A 21,710-nucleotide genomic window follows, 5' to 3' on the forward strand; every position below is an offset into this window, starting at 1 on the left:
TGGGTTGAACCACTGAATCGGATCAGAAACTCGGTCTTGGAGACTTTCATACAATATTTTATACTCACACGAAAGAATCATATCAATAATTATGCCATGACGCCACCCCGGGGCCTGTTTGAAATTTTGCCAGTATTGTCAAAGGGGTATGTTCACCGAGCCGAAGAAAAAACTGAGTATGGGTCGACCCACTGAATCGGATCAGAAATTCGGTCTTGCAGATTTCCTTTCAATATTTTATACACATACGAAATAATCGAATCAATAGTTATGTCCTGACGTCACCCGGGTACATTTACTGATCATAGACCTCTTATTTAGTGATTTTTAGTACATATCATGTATCGTAACATGTTGTGAATTACATTACTAATTAGAAGTTTGATTCATACTTCTTATATGAATCTACAAGTAAAAATATAAATTAAAGTTTACCTATTTTACGAGTTTAATTAATATCATAATAATAATCACTTTAGGTACCAACCTAATAAACCCGTCCACTCTAATCCATTTTTTACCTAGCTCTAGGCACAAGTAGTGGGCTCGTTGTGGAGTCCGAAACGAGCCCCCCCCCCCCCTCATTTCCATCCTTCGCTTTGGCCAGCTCGGTACCCATCTTCGAGAATCGTGAAATTAAAAGGGTCGAAGGCGAAAAAAAATTTGAGTCTGAAATTTGTTGAGTATAATTAGATTTAAACATTAAAAATATATATACGGTTAAAAAAATCGGGCATATCGGGTGTCCGGCCAGGGTCGGCCAACCACCCAGCCCTGCCTCTTAGTCGGCCTTACTCGTTGTGTAGACAACGGTTGTTGGCAAGGTGAAGCCAAGAAGAGAAACCGGCCAATGGCCATTGGGGGGGGGGGGGGTTGGCCATTTCCCACTATTTACAAGGCCGGCGATGAGGTAGTGCTGGGTGGTCGACTGACCCCTGTCCGACACCCTAATACGTCCGAATTTTTTTATAAACTATATATATATATATATATATATATATAAACGAAACCATCAAAATCCTACGTGTCGCGATGTGGTCGCTCCCCCCTTTTTTGGAGTCATCAGATTTGCTTGATTTTTTAATGGAGGTTTCTCATGCATTTGACCTGAATTCACGGGGATGGGTCTTACCAAACCCAGATATTTTTTAAACAGGTTATAACATCTCATTAAATTAAAAATTATTCTCACCAAATATTGATGTGAAAATCCTATAAAATAGGATATACTAAAAATTATTATATGATTTTTTTTTAAATATATTTATAATTAAGAAACAATTTATAGTAAAAAAAAAATAAGCGGTTCTTGTGTCTTACCAAACCCAGATAACTTTTAAATCGGGTTATAACATCTTAGTTTTTTGTGAAACCTTTTTATAATCAAACTTTAGATATATTATAAATTTCATTACAATAAATAAAATTAAACCCAAAAAATATATAAATATTAAAAATGAATAATGTAAAACAGCCTCCGTAATACGGGGGATAAAAACTAGTATTTATATATATATAAATTAAAATATATGTATTCTTAAGGTTTAAACCCAACTACTCATCTAATTTAATGCCCGAATTTTTTCCACCTTCGGCCTAAAATTTTTTCAGAATTCTCAAAGATAGCGCTGACTACGTGTGGTCTTAAGATTGGTTAGAAATAGGGTCTATTGAGTGAACCTGCTTAAAAGTGCCTAAAGTTGAGACCATTAACTATCCTTTCTGAAAATGAGTGATTGTTAATTCATGGTTATGGTTATGGAAACCGTGATTGCAACATTCGAACAATATGAACTTGACATAAAAGACGAGAATAAAAGATCGAAAGAATATATGCTCGAAAAATGTAACGTAGCAAATCAAAACAAAATACAAAACACAAATCCTCAAGGCTATTGTAGAACTAATATTAGTTACATTGTAATATATATTGTCACTGGATTCGTATTCCATCCATCACTGATAAAAGTGGAAGCTGTTGCAGTATTTTATGACGTTCATATTCATCACCATGCACATCACCACTTCCTATAATGTCATATATTAGTTGGCTGCCTCATATAGTATTAAATGTCATAATCAAAATAGCATGTAGTTTGTGAAATAACCACTTAACTAGAGACTGACACGTGTCGTTCTGACGTGGGAGGATGAAAAATGACACGTACATGAGAAGTGGTGGTGCGACGCAAGATGGGTTGTCGTGGGTGATTCTCGTCATTGACCTATATTAATTACTTTGTATCAACTTTCCGATCTATATTCGCTATAAGGGTTATTAGTTTGATTGAAATGAAGGACGGCTTAGGAGGTCATGGTTTGCTACGCCATACGGCACATGAGAAGAAAAGTATTTTTTTTTCATGATGCCGCATGAGTTGAAGGGTTGACGCATGAGAAAAAGTAATAGGCGCCTGTTTTGATAATTTAAAAAATTCTAGGCTATTTTTGTAATTTTTTCAGGCAAGATGACTATTTTGATTATTTTCTCATAAATTAATCATGCATATGTAATTAACAAGAGTTTTAGCAAAAGTAGCATTAATCACATTTAATTGAGATGAGCTCAAAGTATTTTTTTTTTTTTTTTTGCTTTTTTTAATATCATAACCAAAATTGATGGGCCAATGGGCCCAAGGTATCCAATAAGTACTTGGTGCAAGTGTGCAACTGGGCTATAAATATAATGTTCAACTCAAGGTGAACAAAGATTACTTTTGATTTCAACTCAAAACGAACGAAGATTATCAAATGTTCATTTCTATATGATATCGGGTACTATAGTATCGAATTTAAAAAAAAGTGGGTACCGAACATCGTACCGAGTATCAGTAAAGATACTGGTACTTGATACCAAATACTCATCCCTAAACCACACCATGTCCCTTGGGGACTACTAATATACGAATTTACTAGTAAGGTGCCGACTGTCATAGTCCCTTACTAGAAACAATTAATTAGTGTGTAAGATCTTTATTTATTATATTTTTACTAAGAGCCTAAAATTAATGGTATGCAAAAACAAATACCATCTAATCAACAATACCTATTTAGTTTTAAAAACATTCATTACTTCATAAATCACAAGTTGCTCATATCTCTACTTCTAACATTCTAAGTGGTACAACTACAAAGTAATTAAGTAACACCAATTCGGATTCTCATAGCAAATGAGCGAACTCTCTAGCCAAGATGGCCGAACCAACACGACCCATGAACTCGTCAAATCAACTTTTGTTTGAGTCTCCTAGAAACGGTCACTTGACTTTGATCTTCCACTTGTGTTCTTAAGTTATGCAAGTCTTCATCGCTCACGACGCCATTTTGTTTCTTGTTCAACTCATATGCCGCAGCCATCTTCCTCTTACATTCTTTGCTTGCAATATCATGTGAAATTACTGAACAAGAATACATCATGCATTAAGATACATTAAAGTTTATAAAAATAACTAATTACAAGTAAACAAATGTCATATACTCATATATATGGTATATAACTATATATACTCACTTAGTTTTGGATAGTCTTTTCCAATAATACACTTGGCTTTTGTTTGAATGCTTAAAGGAGCCGTCCACGGCTCGTAGATATACTCCTTGGGCATATCTAAAAGAAATAATAATACGTGTTAATAGAGATAATATCTGATACTCGTTTTTCACGTGTTATTTACGTATCAAATACTAACCTTTAAGAACGGGAAGAAAGTGTCGGATGTATGCGCCACTAGGGTCATATTTCTTCCCAAATGAGATAGGAGAATAAATCCGATGATACTAACCAAAAAACATTAGCAAATTGATGAAATTCGTTGCTATTTTAATATTACGTGCGCTTGATAAAGTAAGAAGTAGAGTTAGTTACCTGGTAGAAAAATGATGAACAAGATAACCATAACCAGTTTCCATTGTTGATCGACCAATCCGAATCTACAAGAAGTCTCTCAAAAACGTCGCGTCCTTTTTCCCAATGAATAAACTATGAAGCAATACAACGTACGAAATTATAGTTTTTGCAACTAGCATCCGACCCCTCATACCAAAACATATTATTATTTGTGTCTAGGATGTTACAATAGTTTTAGAGTAAACTGTGGTTTTCGTCCTTTTAGCCCTGCTTGCGGTGCGCACATATGATGTATATATGTGTGAACCCTCGGGTGGGCAAAAGTGAAATTGCACTAATTTTGACGTTATTTTACTAATCTCGTGAAAATAACGTTAAAAGTGACGGACGGTTAATCAGGCATCATGTAGTGGCGTTGATAGCCGAAAGACAAGGGTACATGCACCGATCAGCCGGTGTCCCGATGATTGAGTGCTATGTGCCTTATGTCCAAGGCTTGATGCAAAACTACTATCGAGCCGGGGGTCTCACCGGAAGCAGCCTCTCTATCCTTATGGGGTAGAGGTAAGGCTGTCTACATCTTACCCTCCTCAGACCCTACTATAGCTTTGCTATTGGTGGGATATACTGAGTACGATGATGATGATGATGTGGTTTTCGTCCTTTTGGTTTGTTCAAATATGCGTTTCAGTCCAATAGTTTCAAATTTGCGATTTCCGTCCATGTAGTTTCATTTCACTTGCAATTAAACCCGAATTCATTAACTCCGTTAAGTCTGGTCGTTAAACTCATCAACGTGCCCCTCACGTGAGGTGCAGTTTTGTCCTTTTTTTCCCCAAATAAACCCAGTCCTAATTCGCAAACCCCCTCACGTGAGGGGCCGGGGTGTATTTAGGGAAAAAGGCACAAAATTGCCCTTCACGTGAAGGGCACACTAATGGGTTTAACGACCAGACTTAACGTGATTAGTGAATACGGGTTTAATTGCAAGTGAAATGAAACCAAAGGGACGGAAATCGCAAATTTAAAACTATTGGACTAAAACCGCAGATTTGGACAAATCACAAGGACAAAAACCGCAGTTCACTCATAGTTTTACATTGCGATATTAACGTTATCGACTTACAAGATCTCCACGAGTTAGAAAACAAGCAACGGAATGGCGCGCCAAATGATGAATCCAACCCCATTTTCGAAGCTACATCAACATGAAAAATTTTCAACTGAAAACTATTAAAGTAAAATACAAAAATGTAACACGAGTTAAGAGATTGTGATATGAGTATTAATTACCTGGACCATGATGGCATCGATCCAAGGATACCCGGTCCGAGCATCTCTCCATGCAGCCAGCAGTTCATCATCATTGTTCCAATGTATCTACAAAAAAAGAAAAGTTATTCATTTCATCTATGTTTCTTCATTGTATGTTAAATATTTTAAACATAAGTGGTTACCTGTCTGCAAATTTTATTACCCCTCATATGATCAAAATTAGGAGTGCCATAACTTACAGTGTAAAAAAAATCCCTCCAAAACAACTGTAAAAATCATAAACACAAACTAAGCCATCAGTTATATTATACAAATTTATATGTTTAACATAAAAAAATAAAAAAACTGACTTGTCCGAGAAGTGAAACAGGTGGAGACGTGTGGTTTTTGGACTCTTTTTCGATATCTTTGATGCACTGGTAGAAGTATCTTGAAGATAAGCAGCCAAACTATCATACATATGCAAACAAACATGTTCAGAAGCTTATAAAGAATTAAAGATAATAACAAAGAATGTTAAAATGGTATGCCACTAACTTTTAGGTATGGCGATAACATGGTCGTTGCAGGCTTTATAAATGCAGAAGGATCAGTATTCGGTTTCTCAAATTTCGCTACCCATTCCTGAAATATGCATTAATCAAGACCAAAAAGGCACAAACAGAACAAAAAGATCTAAATGAAAAAAAAAGAAAAAAAAAACTTGAACCGAAAAGGCGAAAATAACCTTATCCTTGGTTGATTCTCTAAGCCGCCGTAGCGCTTCAGATTCACCACCTTTGAAAATATGTGGTTCTTCCTACAAAAAGAGTATTAATCAACTGTTTATAGGAGTACAATAATGATAAGTACATTCCAGTAAATAATTACAATAACTATTATATGTGGGACCCAAGTAGGGCTGTAAATGAACCGGACAAGGCCTTGTCATGTCCGTATGTTAAGCTTTTATCATGCAAACGAACGGTTCAAGAATACCTAACCGAATGAAATTTCTTGTTTTCGTGTTCGTTCATTCACGAACGAACAAAAATTGAACATAAACAATGTATTATTTGATTTTGCTAACCGACAATGGTCAGTTTCAACGGTTCGGCCCAGCTACCAAGTTTGTGTTGGTGTCTTTTTTAACATTCATATTCATATGTTAATTTACATATAATATAATCACATAATACTCATATATATTATTTTTAGTATATCATTTTGCTTAAATCTATATGATAAGATCAGAAAAGTCATTAAAAAGATTAAAAAAACCTTAATGAAAAAACATAATCAAACAAACATTAGCGAGCATAAACGTTCATGAACATGGCCTCTATTTGCGTTCCTTCATTTAGCTAATCAAACAAAATTTCGTGTTCATATTCATTCATTTAATAAACAAACAAACAAACGTAAACGAACTTCCCGCCAACCAGTTCGTCGAACGTTCGGTTCGTTTACAGACCCAAGTATATATTTACTTTCTTATATCCCAAAAACTAAAAACACACACCTCTTGAATATCTTCATAACCAAGCTGTGTAACAGTTGGAACTTCAGAAACTTCACAATTTCCAACATCACCAACAGGAGGAACCGTCGAGAGCGTTGTGGAGAGCGACGACGATAACCATTCAGGCTCGCCCGCAACTTTTGAAAACGATAAGCAGTTCATTGGCGGCGTTCCACCATTCTGCTCATAAAAAAATTATAAAAATTATAAAATGTTAAGTAAACACAAAACATGAATATTGTGTTTTGATAATTTGACATAAGTACCTTTTGGATAATTTCTGCAGGATTAAACAGTGTATGACTAACTGGAGAGTATATCTCTATACCACTTTCTAATGCATAACTCTGTATGTAAAAAAGATAACTTATAATTATCATATTTACTAGAAAAAACATATTTAAGTAAAAGTGATTAACAAAATAACAAATACCTTTACTTTAGCATCTAAAGCTTGATAATATGGGTCAGTATCAAACTCAAAGCAGAGTCTTTTTATGTTCCACTGCAAGTAAAACAATGTATTTTGGAGGGTCAAAACGCTACACTACGCATGGTCTAAGGAATTTAATAATTCCGAAATCTTCCATTTATAACTAAATCATTGATTATTATTTATTACCCAAATATTATTTTATAATACCTAAATCCTTGTTACTACACTTAAGCAATATCCGAACCATTAACGAAAGCGAACCAAACTGAAATCCGGCGAAACCGAACCAAAATTAACCATTAACTGAATTAACCGAAGACTAATTTAACCGAAAATCATTTTCAGTTTTTTTCTATACCCGAATTAACCGAACCGAACCGAACCATTCATATTTTATCATGAATTTCTAGCTTTTATACGTCCATTTCACGTATTTCTAAGCAAAAACTTTAACCCAAGTTTAGTTTTGGTTATAAATCAAACAAGACCAAAAACCATCAAACTAACCTAATAAACCAAACCAGTTATCCAAATATCTATTGGTTAATAAAATAGGTTAACCGATAACTTCAGTTTCGTTGAGGCTAATAACCAGAGCCGGCTATGACGCAGGGCCGGGTGGTCGCGGGTCCACGGCCTGACACCCCTATAGACTCGAATTTTTATATATATTAGAAAAATATGTATTCTCAATGCTTAAACCCGATTACTCAACTAATTTAAGGCCCAAATTTGTTTCGCCTTGGACCCAAAAAATTTTCACGATTCTCGGAGACGGCCCTTCTAATAACCTTACGTAACCAAACCGAACAATGCGCAGTTGCACACCCCTAGATTATATAACATTAAATTTATTCAACCAGTGCAATACACGGTTTCTACTTTCTAGCCTAGTCACAATTATAAACTATGAAAACTTGAATCATGCATAAATAAATAAATAAAAATAATATTATTATTATTTAGAGACAAATTACAATATTATTATTACCTCTTTTAAACAACGAATCAAAACATCATGTGGTTCACCATGCAACACCAACAATCTTGAACCTATCTTCTTTAAACTACAATCCAAATCAACCAAGCTCTCAAGCAAGAACCGGATACGGGTCAACCCGGCAAACTTGGACCCGGGTGAGAATGCAGTCGGGTCGGGTTTCATGTAATGCGGGTCGATGATGAATAACGGATAGACTTGTGTTGAGTTTTTGGCAGCGTACTCTAAAGCCGGGTTGTCGTGGATCCGAAGACCCTTTCGGAACCACATTAACGAGTTCGGGTTCGAGTTCGAGGCGGGTGTCATGTTCGGGTGTTGAGTGAATGATGGGAGAGTGAAACGGGTCAAGGTTTGAGATGTGAGTCTCATTTTAATGTAGGGAGTTATGGTTTTTCAACTGCTGGTTAACTAACTTACATTATTATTATTATTATTATTATTATTATTATTATTATTGCAAGTTTGGTTCTTAGATTTAAAAATAGCAAACTTAGTTTAAATATTTGTGAGAGGGTTGTACGTTTAGTCCCTGACGGTAATCCTAGCTAGTTGTTAACGGAAAATTGATGTTCATGTGTTATTCATGCGAGGGTAAATCTAACTTTTCAAATTTGGATCCAAATTTGAAAATAAAAAAATACCCTTGTATTAGTGGCATGCGACATCATATTTATGTTAACAACTACCTAAGATTACCGACAGTGACTAAATGTACAACCTTCTCACAACTAAGTTTGCTATTTTTAAAATTTAAGAACCAAACTTGTAATAAGATTAAAACATTGGGACTGATAATTTTGTATTATAAATAAGTTTTAATCGTAATATATATTGTGTTAAAGTTTTATATTAAAAAAGTAAATGTAATAAACTTTCACTTGTTTTAACCTTTCATGATGATGTCTTTTTATAAAACTTCTAATAATTATAATATTTAATAACTAAGAGTAATAATTAAATAAACAATTTTAAAAGTTTGGTGTTATGAGTTATATAGAACAGGTTATAAAGCATGCCACGTTGCTTGTCTTTATCCATCCTACGTGGAACGTTTATCTCCACTATAGTTTCTTTTGAGCCTTGGTGGACCTATAATAACCCGACAACATGTTCGACCACATTAAAGGTAGATCATGGATGGGCTTAAGTTTAACCATGTAGGGCTTGGCACCACTTTGGTGAGTTTGGTCTAGATTTTTATTTTATAATATCTTTATCATATAATTAAAAAGATCAATTCATCATGTTTAAATCTGAACAAAGAGGATGTTTAGTATTGTTAGTCTAAAATAGAATATGAGTAATATTTGTTGTTAAAAAAAATGAAATTGTATTAACACAATGTATGGATCACTCTTTAGCATGTTAATGTTAATTATTTGAATAGGAATCGAACTTGTTTCACGTTCTTTAAAAGATCAATTACAAAAATTAGAAAATTTGTCAACTATAGAAAATAAATAAAAGATTAAAAATAAAAAGCAAACACGTGAAGTGTATTATACACACATCAACCTTAACAAGTAACATTCAATAACATAGTTGCAAAAACATGTTCCTCTGTCACACATGACAACTTAGTTCACAAAACACAAGTAAATAATAAATGCAAACTAACAAGAGTTTCGTTACGATATAGTTTTACGAATGGTAATATTAAGAACGTAACGTTTAGGGTTATTATATGTATTCCCGTTTATTTAACCATCAACACACTTACACTTGTAATGTTGAGGCCGAAATTACTACTTGTGACCATGAAATATTGATACCGGAGCTACTTATACGAAGCATCATACATGTTTCAACTGTAACATCCTATAGCAATATAGTCTCCGGTAACAAAAACAAGTTCATTAAACAAACATGACATTATGACAGGCAAATTACTTTATAAAACGCTAGGAAATTAAACTAGTACATTTCACTAACACACACAAACAAAGTTTACATTACCATATATATAGTCATACAAACATTGATATATATATATATATAATGTGACCATAACATTTATGTATCATATATATATTTCCTTATTAATCACCAAAACACTCATACTTGAAATGCTGATATCGAGCTACTTATACGAAGTGTAACTCCTATTCTCCATGTATTGAGCAAACTTAGATCTACTTGAACCTTGTTTGTATGTCTCAGACGACTCATACTCGCTCCACCACGTCATCAAACTGCTTCCCTCCAAGAATATATCCGGTGACACCAAGAATTCTTCGATTCCATGCATAACATAGTCCATAAACTCCTTAATATTTTCTTGATCGACGCTCGAATTAGCATTAATCTTCAACTCATTTAAAGATATCAACGCTTCTTCTACGTGAGCCCAAAAGCACGAATCCTCGTTAAGATTAGGAGCCTTATTTCTTTTGACGTCTTTCACGTCTTTCTGGTCTTCCTTTAACCAACTCTCTAACAATTTATAGCGATCAGGCCTATTCTCAAGGTACTTTGTTGGCCTCTCATGGTGTTCACCTACACCTAGTGGCTTTTTGTAGTGTTTGGCTATGTCGAGTGGCTCAATCATCCTTCTATAGTTGTTTCCACTAAGGAGCCAACGTTTGCGCAACTTAGCACCTTCCTTTTGTGGATTTTGATCTTTTTCTTTAACGAATTTCTCCCAGTAAATATTCTGATAGACATGTTGCTTGATAATGTTATGTTGGCCCTCGATTTCGTTTCTTGTTCGCTCCTTCTTGTAGCAATCGTAGTAACCCCCTTTCGATTGCCTAGTCTTTATGTGCCATTCTATGGATGTCATGCTTAAATTTATAATGCTGAAAGTTTTGTGGCATTCATTTATTTAGTAATTGTAAAAGACCAAGTCAAAAAGTCTTCATCCAAGTCTTCTATTAATACAACAACTTGCATATTGACTATTGAGTTGTGCTTATATTGCATATAAATTAATTCAAATTCAATTGAAAATATATAGTGGATTTCTAGGCTCAAATATGTCAAAACTTTCATGTACTCATTTACACTATTGTAGGCCTTGTGGCTACCCCATTTGTAATTTCTTAGAAATTTCTTATGATCTTATTGATTTCTATAACATTTAAAAAGAGCAAATATACGGTATAAAAACTACCTATATTCAACTTATCAATAGACGACAACGACCGGTGCAACTTCTTCTGGACACTTATTTTTAAAAAGCGAGTTAATAGTTTTGTCAACGTCTCGACAAAACTTATTTAATCATTTAACAACTGCAATACTGCATCATACCAAGAGAAAAGATATCGAATCCTAACAAATATAAATGACCTGTGCAGGTTGTGCTCGCGTAATACAAAGTTCATCGTAAAATAGGCGTTTGATGACTATACACTAGTGCAAAGTTAACGACTATAAAAAAATAGATAAATAACTCATTCGAAAAAAGAAGAAAACTAAGCAGTTTCGTGATTTTCTCGAGTATTAGATAACGTTTAAAAGAAATTATTTGATTTCTTGGTTATTCTAAGCCTAACGATTCGAATATGTCACCTCAACGTGCTTTGTATTTAACATTTTAACTTGGTCATTTCGACCCCGAAAACGAAAAACTTTAGTCTAAAAGCCCAGTGGGCTGTTTACTCTCAATGTTTTATTGGGCCTTTGGCCCATCTGTTCAGTTGTGGGCTTGTGGCTTTCACTCAGGCTGCTTATAGTCACCATTGTAAATTTGCTGCATCAAAAATGAAAATAGAAAAAAAAATTACACCATCATCTTAACATCATTGAATAATTTAAATTATAGTAATAATAATAATAATAAACGTTACCTGTATGCGTCTATCTTCTTTAAAGCTAAGATTTCGAACCTTAAGCTCCCCTCTACTTGTAGTAAGTTCATCTAGTATTTCATCATCACATATTGACACGTCACCGTCATCGCTCCCACCATCAGTACCCTCGAGATTAAAGCTGGGAGCGCGTGTTGGACCGCCCACAATTTCTTCATACTCAGCTGCATCAAGCTCCCTCAAATGGTGCATTTGGAACAGTTTCGGTAGAATATATTGTCGAATGCTAATGAGAAGAAAAAACGGGACAGGGAATAATATTCCCGCAACAGGAATCCACGTCATACCAAAACACACCAAGAAATAAACAGTTTGGAATATTGTGAATATAACTATGCTTCTGAATGGGACCGACTCGATAAAAGATGCATGAACCTTCTCTAGAACCCTGCCATTATTTCACATGGGAAAATAGGTTCACTAAAAAACTTATAATAAAGATTGAGCTGATTAAAAATTTAAACTCACTTATATCTTCGGCTAGAGGGGACAAAAAGAAGCAAAATCCGTTCCCAAAACTGGTTTCCCGGGAGGCTATCAATTGCCATGTAGGCGAAATAGCCCCATAGAACCGAGGTTGGTATTAGCTTTATAACAGGCATAGCACAAATAGATGCTGCTAACAGAACTGACTGCAGTAAATTGCTGACTCGTTGCCCGTTAACTCTCACGGGTAAATGAGCATCAATGTGTTTTTCAGGATCAAACTTATTGCTTGTGTTTTCTTTTCCGTCTTCTACTTTCATGACTGCTTCTTGCAAGTCTTTTAGCTCTTTAACTACTTTAGTTGTCTGCAATTAAAAAGACCAACAAATATGAATTATGAAAATATGAAATAAGTTTTGGTAATGCTAATAGATTGAAGATTTACAGTTGGTAAGCTGTCGATTTCTATGAACACGGTTTGCATCTTGTTGTACATCTCGGTGCTGCTAGCTTTCAACTTTATACTTTCCTTGGCACTCTCTACTAGTTTCTTTCTAATAAACTGGTAGCATGTTAACATCATTAGTTAGATCTTTGAGCATATAAACCTTAATCAAGTGATTAGAAGATTTGTTTATGTTTTACTACTCGCCTGTTTTTTAAGAACAGCTAGGCTTTTCGTGTGCATTGGTGACTGAGGCAAGACACCGTTTGAAGGAGGTAATCCTAACAATCCGCAGAGCAACGTCTGAATAGATAATATACAAAAATACATTATGATACCTAACATGTGCTAATTAATGGAGTAAAAAGTAACATATTATTACCATGAATCCAAGCAAAAGAATGTCATAGTGATAAGCTGAAGGATTCTTGAGATTAAATTCTTTTTGTTGAGCCAATTGTGAAGCCACGCTATGATCAAAGAAGTAAAGCCCGGATATCATAAGAGCTGGGATGATGGCTGCCATAATGTATGCAGGAGAAACCCGGCCCATATCCTGTAGTTGAAATTACAGGATAAGTAAATAAACGATTTTCTAGTCATTTTTACCATCTTCACTCGAAATAAAAGTTTAAAAATTGTACCTTGATTACAGTCCAGTGGCTTGTAGATTCCGATTCCCATAAAAGTGGACTAAACAGCCTTCTTGGAACACCAGAAGGGATTTTGCTCGGAACACTGAATGAAATCGCTGTCCACGCGACAACCATTAATGGAACACCATAGTCTGCTATGAAACTTCTTAGTCGCCCTATATTGAACAGAATACTAGTTGCATGTTATGATATAATTAATAAAAAAATGATAACATTATTTTGAAATATAACTCATCCACCTGTTCCACACCACCATGATCTTGCCTTCCTGCTTTTTAGTGCAGTGTACAAAAGTCCAAACGAGAAAATAATCGCCAGCAGCCCATTAGTGTAAATCCATTGAAACTGATACTTCACTTTACTCGGGTCCTCACGTTTGGGAACATTGAACTCGCTCACTAGTCCCTGTTCAACAAAGTCTAGTGAATCTTGAAACAAGCCAACAACAGTAATTAACTATCAGTTTTGGAACTTTAAATTACCTTAATGGCCTCTTGTATAAACAGAACAGCAACTAACATCCCAAAAGTTTCCCCTGCAATTCTTGTAAATCTATTGATGATAACACAAGTATTGAAACTTGCTAGAAGAAACAAAAACAAAGCTGTCCAAGTGCACACCCTGCAAAAATTAAGTCAAAATGTCACTGCTTTTAGAAGACTAAAAATAACAAAAGTAGTTAATTATTTCACATCTGGATCAAAGATAATATTATATTACCATCCAGCCCAAGCCAAGAACAACTCTTTTCCCAAATCCTCTATCTTTAGCAAAGTTATACAAGTAAGTGTACATTATAACAGTTGGTTCTGCAACTCCCAATATGAGAAGCGGTTGTCCACCGAGTATCGAGTGTATAAGACCACATATTGCAGTAGAAGCTAATGTTTCAACAGTGCTCAAACTTCCATCTACAAACAGAATGAAGAAATTATCTTACTAAATCATAACTATATCCTTTAATTTAAGTATTTTCTAATCATTCTTCAATTAAAAACCTGTATCTCTGCTAAGCTGCTCCCCAAATGCAATCACAGGTAGTGCAGAAGCAAAGAAGATATATGTAGTTGGAGCCAGTATCCTACAAACATGATCTAAATTACTAAATGATGATAAAGAATGCAAACAAGCAGAGCAGCTCGCGAGCTACCCGAGAACGGATTGATAAAAAGCTTGAAATAAGCTGAGCCCAAACCTCAAACAAAGTTCGTTTAGTTATCGAGCCCAAGCTCGAGCCATGTGTATTTTTAATTTTGACCTCTTTTGGACTTCTATGTATTAACCTCCACACTGCACGACCAGGTTTTGGCTCGTTTAAAGTTTTTCTCAAAATATATTAAAAATAAAAAAATTATAAAAATTTATTAATAAAGAATAAACGAACCAAGCCCAAGCTTGAAAAATCGACTCATGAGCCAAACCCAAGCTTAAGAAAAAGAACTCGAAATGAACCGGTCTCGACCTCGAGCTCTCGTAAGTCAAATCGAGACAAACTCGACTTTAGAAAAGGTGCTCAAAACAAACCGAGCTCAAGCTCTCGTAAGTAAAAAACGAATACAGGTCAAGCTTTAGAAAAAGATCTCGAAACGAACCGATCTCGACCTCGAGCTCTCGTAAGTCAAAACGAGACAAACTCGAACTTTAGAAAAGGTGCTCAAAACAAACCAAGCTCAAGCTCTCGTAAGTCAAAACAAGCACAACTCAAGCTTTAAATTAGTGCTTGAAACGAGCCAAGTTCGAGCTCAGCTCTCGTAAGTCAAAATGAGCCGAACTCGAGCTTTAAGAAAAGACGCTCAAAAGGAGCCGGGCCCAAGCTCGAGCTCTCGTAAGTCAAAACAAGCTGAGCTCAAGCTCTCGTAAGTCAAAACAAGCACAGCTCAACCTTTAAAAAAAGAGCTCGAAACGAGCCAAGTTCGAGCTCGATCTCTCGTTAGTCAAAACGAGCCAGGCTCGAGCTTTAGTAAAGGCGCTCAAAACGAGCCAAGCCCAAGCTCAAGCTCCCGTAAGTCAAAACAAGCAGAGCTCAAGCTTAAAAAAAGTGCTCGAAACGAGCTGAGTTCGAGCACAGCTCAGCTCCCATAAGTCAAAACGAGTCGAGGTCAGTTCAATGATCAATATAGTAATATTCATTCCACATTTTGCACCAACCTACCACCAAAGGTCCAAAACCTGTGTTAGGTTTTCAAATCTGATCCAAAAACACTAATCCGAATATCAAAATGCTAAATCATTAATTAGGTTAACCGTTAAACATGCTTATTCACATAATCGCGTAACAATCGCATAATACATTTGAATCATCATTCACATTTCACGCGTATAAACAACCGGTAGAGATACGATATGTATTTACCCGAATCCGGAAGTAAAACCGGATATCCAGTCACGCTTATAGCGTAGTAACCGTCCTCTAACGTCATTCACAACTCCTGTGAACGGAGACTTCATATTCTCCATTCCTAATATCATAAAATAATATTATTATTACTCAATCAATCGGACACATTATAAAGAAGAAGTGTGAAAGTGGAAGCAAGTAACATGCAGTGGATTGAATTGAAGAAGCTGTTATTGTTAAATGATGAATTGACAATACATAAATGAAATATTAAGTGTTATAATAATATTAATAATAATAATAATGAGGAAGATATTAACGCGTACACAATGAGTTGCAGAGATGATGAATAAGAAGAAGAAGAAGAGTGATAAATGAAGAATGTATTCAGACGCTCAGAAAGTATTCAGAAGCGTTTTTAAGGCAAAGGGTTTATAATTATTAATTACCCGCTTTAACCTCGTGGGTCCTACCTTTGCTTATGCATGGCCAGCTCACATCCATGGGGCGTCTTCAAGTTATATTCAGTTTCGGTATTCGTTCGAATCCATGTCGGTGGTAACACCCGGATGTTCTCAGGATAGAACCAGAGGTTATAAAGATCCTGGTTTTTCACTCTAGAGGTGGGTAAATAACCGAACCGATTATGTACAAACCGGGTTAGAACCGATTGAAACCGTAGTTCAAAATCGATTTGTGATTTTCTCCACCAAAATCGGGCAAAAGCCAGACAAAACCCAAACCGAAACGAATCAAAGCCTGAACCAAAACCGATAGTAACCTAGTCAAAAACATGTTTCAACACAAACCAAAACCGGTCAAAAACCGGTTTTGAGTTATGTTGGCCAAACCGATTTTGAGTTTTAAACTGGTTTGTACACCTGTATTCCATTATTCATTCATTGAGCTACTCGTGCTCTTCAAAGTGTTGTCTGTGAGAATCATACATGGGTCTCTGTTAAAGAACATGTATTTTCTACTACTACACCATGTTAGATAAGACCTTTGCTTATAAATTAAAATACACCATGACACTACAACCGTGTGTGTATTTGACCGGTCAAAGTTATTAGTTTGTTTATTTAACTAATATTTAAATCTAGTCTTTTTAAAATGTTTAACTCAAATTCAATCGAGTCGTCTAGATAGTAATAGTCATCTGATTAAATTTTCAACTAATCGGATCACGCCACATGTTAGTATCTAGTTGAGCCGCCATGATATGTTCGAAGGACCAGTCAATCCGTCTAAATTTTAGAATTAGTTTTTTCTTTTTTATATAAAAAAATAAAACTAGTCGAACGGCCTTAATTTTTCGCACGCGGTGGGTTTGGATACACTACGTGCTGCCTAACTTTGCTTATCTTACACCTAAACCATGGCCCTAGAATCATATGGATGTACTTAACGAGTTAAGGTTGTTATGTTGATGTTTGATTTTGATTTTTTTATCATAAGTATGATTTTATTCAATCGTTCACACCTTATTACTTTCAACTACCTTTTTCTATTCTATATTTTTAAGACAATATATTTATATTTTTTTTATCATAACAATATAAATTTCAATAACTATATATCAAATCTATAATATTAATCTATTTTGTATAAATTGATTATACGCGACAGCTTATCACATTTTATATGGTTTACGGATAGGATTTTTTTATAAGACCACATAAAAACACGACAAGCTAACATAAAATTTGTATATTGGAGTTAAGTATATGTTTACATTGACTCACAAATACTTATATCATGGTCGGATTTATACATGTGAAATGAGATTTGAGTTCGTGTCGTGTACTTCCATTTGTTCAAATACAAAACTCACCACCAACTTTGTTTTAGGTTGCATGTGTTATATATTATATAATAATCAAATAAATTATTGGAATAAACAACTAATGTAAATAATTTTTTATCATCCGGACAAATAATGATTGGATCATTTACATTTTTTAATCTTGGTCTATTGATAAACTTATTTTATTTTAATCACTGTCTGTCTTTTCTAATTAGAAGGAGTGTTATTTCAAGAATTCTAGGCTTCTAGCTGACTATTCAAAAATAATAATAGAAAATAGTTTATTGCATATATAAAAGTAAGAAAAAGAAAATGTACTCACAATTCATAAGAATATATGACTTTTAATAATAAAACAAAAACAAAAAAAAAGGAAAATGTACTCACAATTCATAAGAATATACGACATTTAATAATAATAAAAAAATTACTCCATCTGTTCTGTAAGGCCCCGTTACCGGAAGCCCTACTTTCGCGTCGGATTTACTCATAAACACAGTTCTTCAAATCAGAGTTTATTAAAACTTTTCGCGGAATATAAAACATCAATCATTTGTTACAAATCATTCAATCTTTTCTTTGATACCATAACACAAAACTTTATATTTAAAACATCTTTACTTCTTTCTTCAGATGCCAGCCGTTCAAGCCATGCCGTGTGTCATCCTCATGCTAACTCTATAATCAGCTCACCTGCGTGCATACTAAAAGTCAGCTACGCTGAGTGAGTTCTAGTTAATTAAGCAACTTATCATACAACCACTTCATACAATATATATACGTATCCGAAGACACATAGTCCACTGTCCAACATGCCACTGTTTAACCACTTAATTACCCCTATGGCTTAACCATTGATGCCACTTATGCCACTTTATGCCACTTGTGCCAATTTATGCCACTTATGCCACTTTATGCCACTTATGCCACTTATGCCACTTGTGCCACTTTATGCCACTTATGCCACTTTATGCCACTTATGCCACTTGTGCCACTTTATGCCACTTATGCCACTTGTGCCACTTTATGCCACTTATGCCACTTGTGCCACTTTATGCCACTTATGCCACTTATGCCACTTGTGCCACTTGTGCCACTTTAATAACGAAGACACGCATAGACTCACTCTACCACGTGCTCACGTTATGCCCCTAACTCTATTACTAGACCCCTATCCACTTCTATCACACTATACTTCTACTTGTCTATAACCCACTTCCTATCAGCACATTATTTACATACTAAGCAAGTAACATCAACAATCATACACACATAATAACGATGGCACGTACAGGCTTTCCCTATCACGCGCTCACGTTATGCCACTAACACCCTTACTAGACTCTTGCCACTTCTAACACACTCTACCTCTACTTGCCTATATCACACTTCATATCAGTTCAGTATTTACGTAATAATCAAGTCACATCATAACATTCATACACACTATCAACCACTTGGAATTTACTATCCTTGGCGATACGTGCAATATCCGAAGATCGTTCACGTACCGACAAGCATTATAAAATATATACCTCATATGACATCTATAGCATACACTTACCACTTAAGGTAAGTGTATTCACACTTCACATCGAGTATGCACACAGCCCCGAAAACATAACAAGGAAATGGGGCTAGAAACTCACCTGGATCCTGTTACGCTCGCCGTTGATCGTAATTCCTTTCTTTAACTGGGCTCGGCTAGCTGTATAATATTTACACATATCAATTAACTACTACTACTCGTTTTCGATAACTGCCTTAACACATTTTCCATTAGGTTTTTAATTCATTTTAAAAACGAACTTCGCTTCAGGCGAGGTTAAACCTTAGGCGAACTTGGAAACAGCTTGGTTCTGGCTTGATTCGATCGAATAGGAACACGTTCGATCGAATAGGAACACGTTCGATCGAATACAACACGTTCGATCGAATACAACACGTTCGATCAAACAGGAACACGTTCGATCGAATAGGAACACGTTCGATCGAATACAACACTCATTCGATCGAATACAAAACTCATTCGATCGAATGAGTTGGAGACCATTCGGTTGCTTCCCTATTCGGTCGACTGGACTTGTTCGATCTACGCATTCGATCGAATGGACTGATTCGATCGACTGGTTCGATCGAATGAGTCTGATTCGACTCCTTCAAGCTGGCGACGGAGAAACCCACGGGTTTTCCAGATTTTTCCAGATTTTTGACCCAAAATCGACGTTTTTGACATGGAAATGCTCGGGATTGAAAGGGCTATCGATTCCTTGTACTTTTAAACACAAAAGCTTGCATTTTGACATCAAAACAAGGCGGTTTTTGACCCGAAAACTCAAGTTACGAAAATGGGAGTTTTTGCTCGATTTGATCTCGAAAATGGTTATGAAAACGGATGATTTTCGAGAGGGACTTACCAAAAACGATTAGGAACAAGATTGTGGACTCGGATTTGTGATTTGAGAACTTTCTCTCTCTAGCTTCTCTCTCTAGAATGAGAGTGTTTGGGTGGGTGTAAGTGAAGGAAGATGGTGAAAATGGTGGAAGTGTCAAGAACTTTCGTTTATATACTACGGGTTTGGTTAGGCTCGGGTTGGCTTCCTACGGGTCGAGACAGGCCGAGTTCATAAAATAACTAAGCCCAAGACCCGTTCCTTACTCGACATTAAATATCTAAAACGTGAAATCACTAAACATAACTTTCTTTTATTTATCAATATAAAAATTTCGGGATGTTACAAGTCTTCCCTCCTTAAAGAGGTTTCGTCCCCGAAACCTAACTTATTCCCTATAAACGGAAAACTTCTTATATTTACACGCTTTACCATCACACAACTATTTATTATAACCAACATGCATTCAAGTTAAATTCATAGATCGTTCATACTAAAGCACCAGAAGTCACAAGTACTTCATAACATAAAAGGAAATCATTCAAGCTTGCTAAACAAACATAGGTTCAACTGTAACATAAAACACTCTTTAACTACTAAACGTAAAACAACTGTGACATGCCACTTATTCTCCTGCAACCTCCTCAGCAGCTAATAGACCATCCTTTCACGCGTTTCCTCTTCCTTCCCCCACTGCCACGGCTTCTCTACACTCCCTAGCTATGTGACCCGACTTACCACACTTGTAACACTTCTGGTCCTCGGTGCATTCACGGGAGATGTGCCCCTTCCTCCCACATCGGTAGCACTGGTTTGGACCAGCCTTGCATTCCCCCAAGTGCATCTTCCCGCACACCTTACATGCTTCCCTTCCTGCCATCTTCTGTGTCTTTCTCCCTGCACGCTCCACGACATCCCCAGCTCTTTTAGTTCCCTTCCCTTTTTCCTCATCTCCCACTTCCACATCATCCGCCGCCAGATCATCATAGACTATCTCCGCCAACTCGACCGCAGACTCAAAGGTAACAGGTTTGTTGGCCCTGACCAACATGCGGACCTTCTGGGGAAGTCCTCTAACGTAGCACTTGATCCGTTTCGCCTCAGTGTTCACCATGTCAGGTACCAACCTAGACATGCGGTTGAATTCAGTGGTGTACTCACGATGTGTCATCTTGTCCGCCTTTAGATTCAGAAACTTCATCTCGGCCCTCTCAACCTCAGCATCAGCACAGAACCTTTTCATCACTAACTCCTTAAGGTCATCCCACCTCATGGCCTTAATCTCCTCTCGGGTCTTCCTTTGCTCGACCGTTTCCCACCAGTACATGGCCTCATCTTCAAATGACTGAGTGGCATAACCCACTGCTTGGTCAGGACGACACTCGCTAATGCGGATAACCTTATCCATGGCGGTTATCCACTGAAGAGTAGCGATTGCGTCTCCCAAACCAGTCAACTTAGGCGGGTCACAACCTTTGAAGGACTTATAGTTGCAACCGCCTCGGCCCCTCTTCCTTTCATCATCATTCACAGACTTATCCCCACTCGAGGCCCCTCTTTCACCTTCCCCATCCTTTCTACCATCACCACCCGCCCCTTCAGCAGTTCGTTCACGGCTTCCAGCAGACCCTTCGGGATTCAGGTTCTTCACAGCAGCAACTACAGCTTGAACAATGGCTGCTTGAACTGCAGGGCTAAGTTGAACTTCTTCGTTGTTGTTCTGGTCTCCTCCAGCTGCGCTTCCTTCATCTTCGGTGTGGGAAGCTTCTTCCAC

At 36.3% G+C, this 21,710-nt stretch overlaps 2 protein-coding genes and 1 pseudogene across 3 annotated transcripts; all 3 read right to left on the reverse strand.

Annotated features, from left to right (window-relative positions):
* Positions 1-3,200: 3,200 nt before the first annotated feature.
* Positions 3,201-8,428, reverse strand: LOC143539350 ((6-4)DNA photolyase-like). The gene is made up of 14 exons (XM_077032687.1): positions 8,051-8,428; positions 7,057-7,128; positions 6,890-6,970; positions 6,624-6,803; positions 5,850-5,921; positions 5,660-5,746; positions 5,473-5,571; positions 5,305-5,388; positions 5,141-5,227; positions 4,974-5,045; positions 3,866-3,979; positions 3,690-3,777; positions 3,512-3,607; positions 3,201-3,398 (listed from the first exon to the last, which is right to left on the reverse strand). Exons 1-14 carry the CDS (start codon positions 8,426-8,428, stop codon positions 3,223-3,225), a joined length of 1,686 nt encoding a protein of 561 aa, XP_076888802.1. The 3' UTR covers positions 3,201-3,222.
* A 1,711-nt stretch (positions 8,429-10,139) lies between these two features.
* LOC143539316 (senescence-associated carboxylesterase 101-like) lies at positions 10,140-10,841 on the reverse strand. Its single transcript, XM_077032658.1, has one exon. It carries the CDS (start codon positions 10,839-10,841, stop codon positions 10,140-10,142), a length of 702 nt encoding a protein of 233 aa, XP_076888773.1.
* An 876-nt stretch (positions 10,842-11,717) lies between these two features.
* Positions 11,718-15,855, reverse strand: LOC143539317 (boron transporter 4-like; annotated as a pseudogene). The gene is made up of 12 exons (XR_013136412.1): positions 15,752-15,855; positions 14,397-14,479; positions 14,119-14,309; positions 13,881-14,019; positions 13,638-13,803; positions 13,387-13,553; positions 13,125-13,298; positions 12,950-13,045; positions 12,743-12,859; positions 12,340-12,662; positions 11,851-12,259; positions 11,718-11,753 (listed from the first exon to the last, which is right to left on the reverse strand). The product of XR_013136412.1 is annotated as a boron transporter 4-like (transcript).
* Positions 15,856-21,710: the final 5,855 nt, after the last annotated feature.

This window comes from Bidens hawaiensis, unplaced genomic scaffold, assembly GCF_021521415.1.
Source record: "Bidens hawaiensis isolate Kalapana, Puna unplaced genomic scaffold, B.hawaiensis_p1.1 tig00011861_1, whole genome shotgun sequence".
Classification (NCBI taxonomy): Eukaryota; Viridiplantae; Streptophyta; class Magnoliopsida; order Asterales; family Asteraceae; genus Bidens; species Bidens hawaiensis.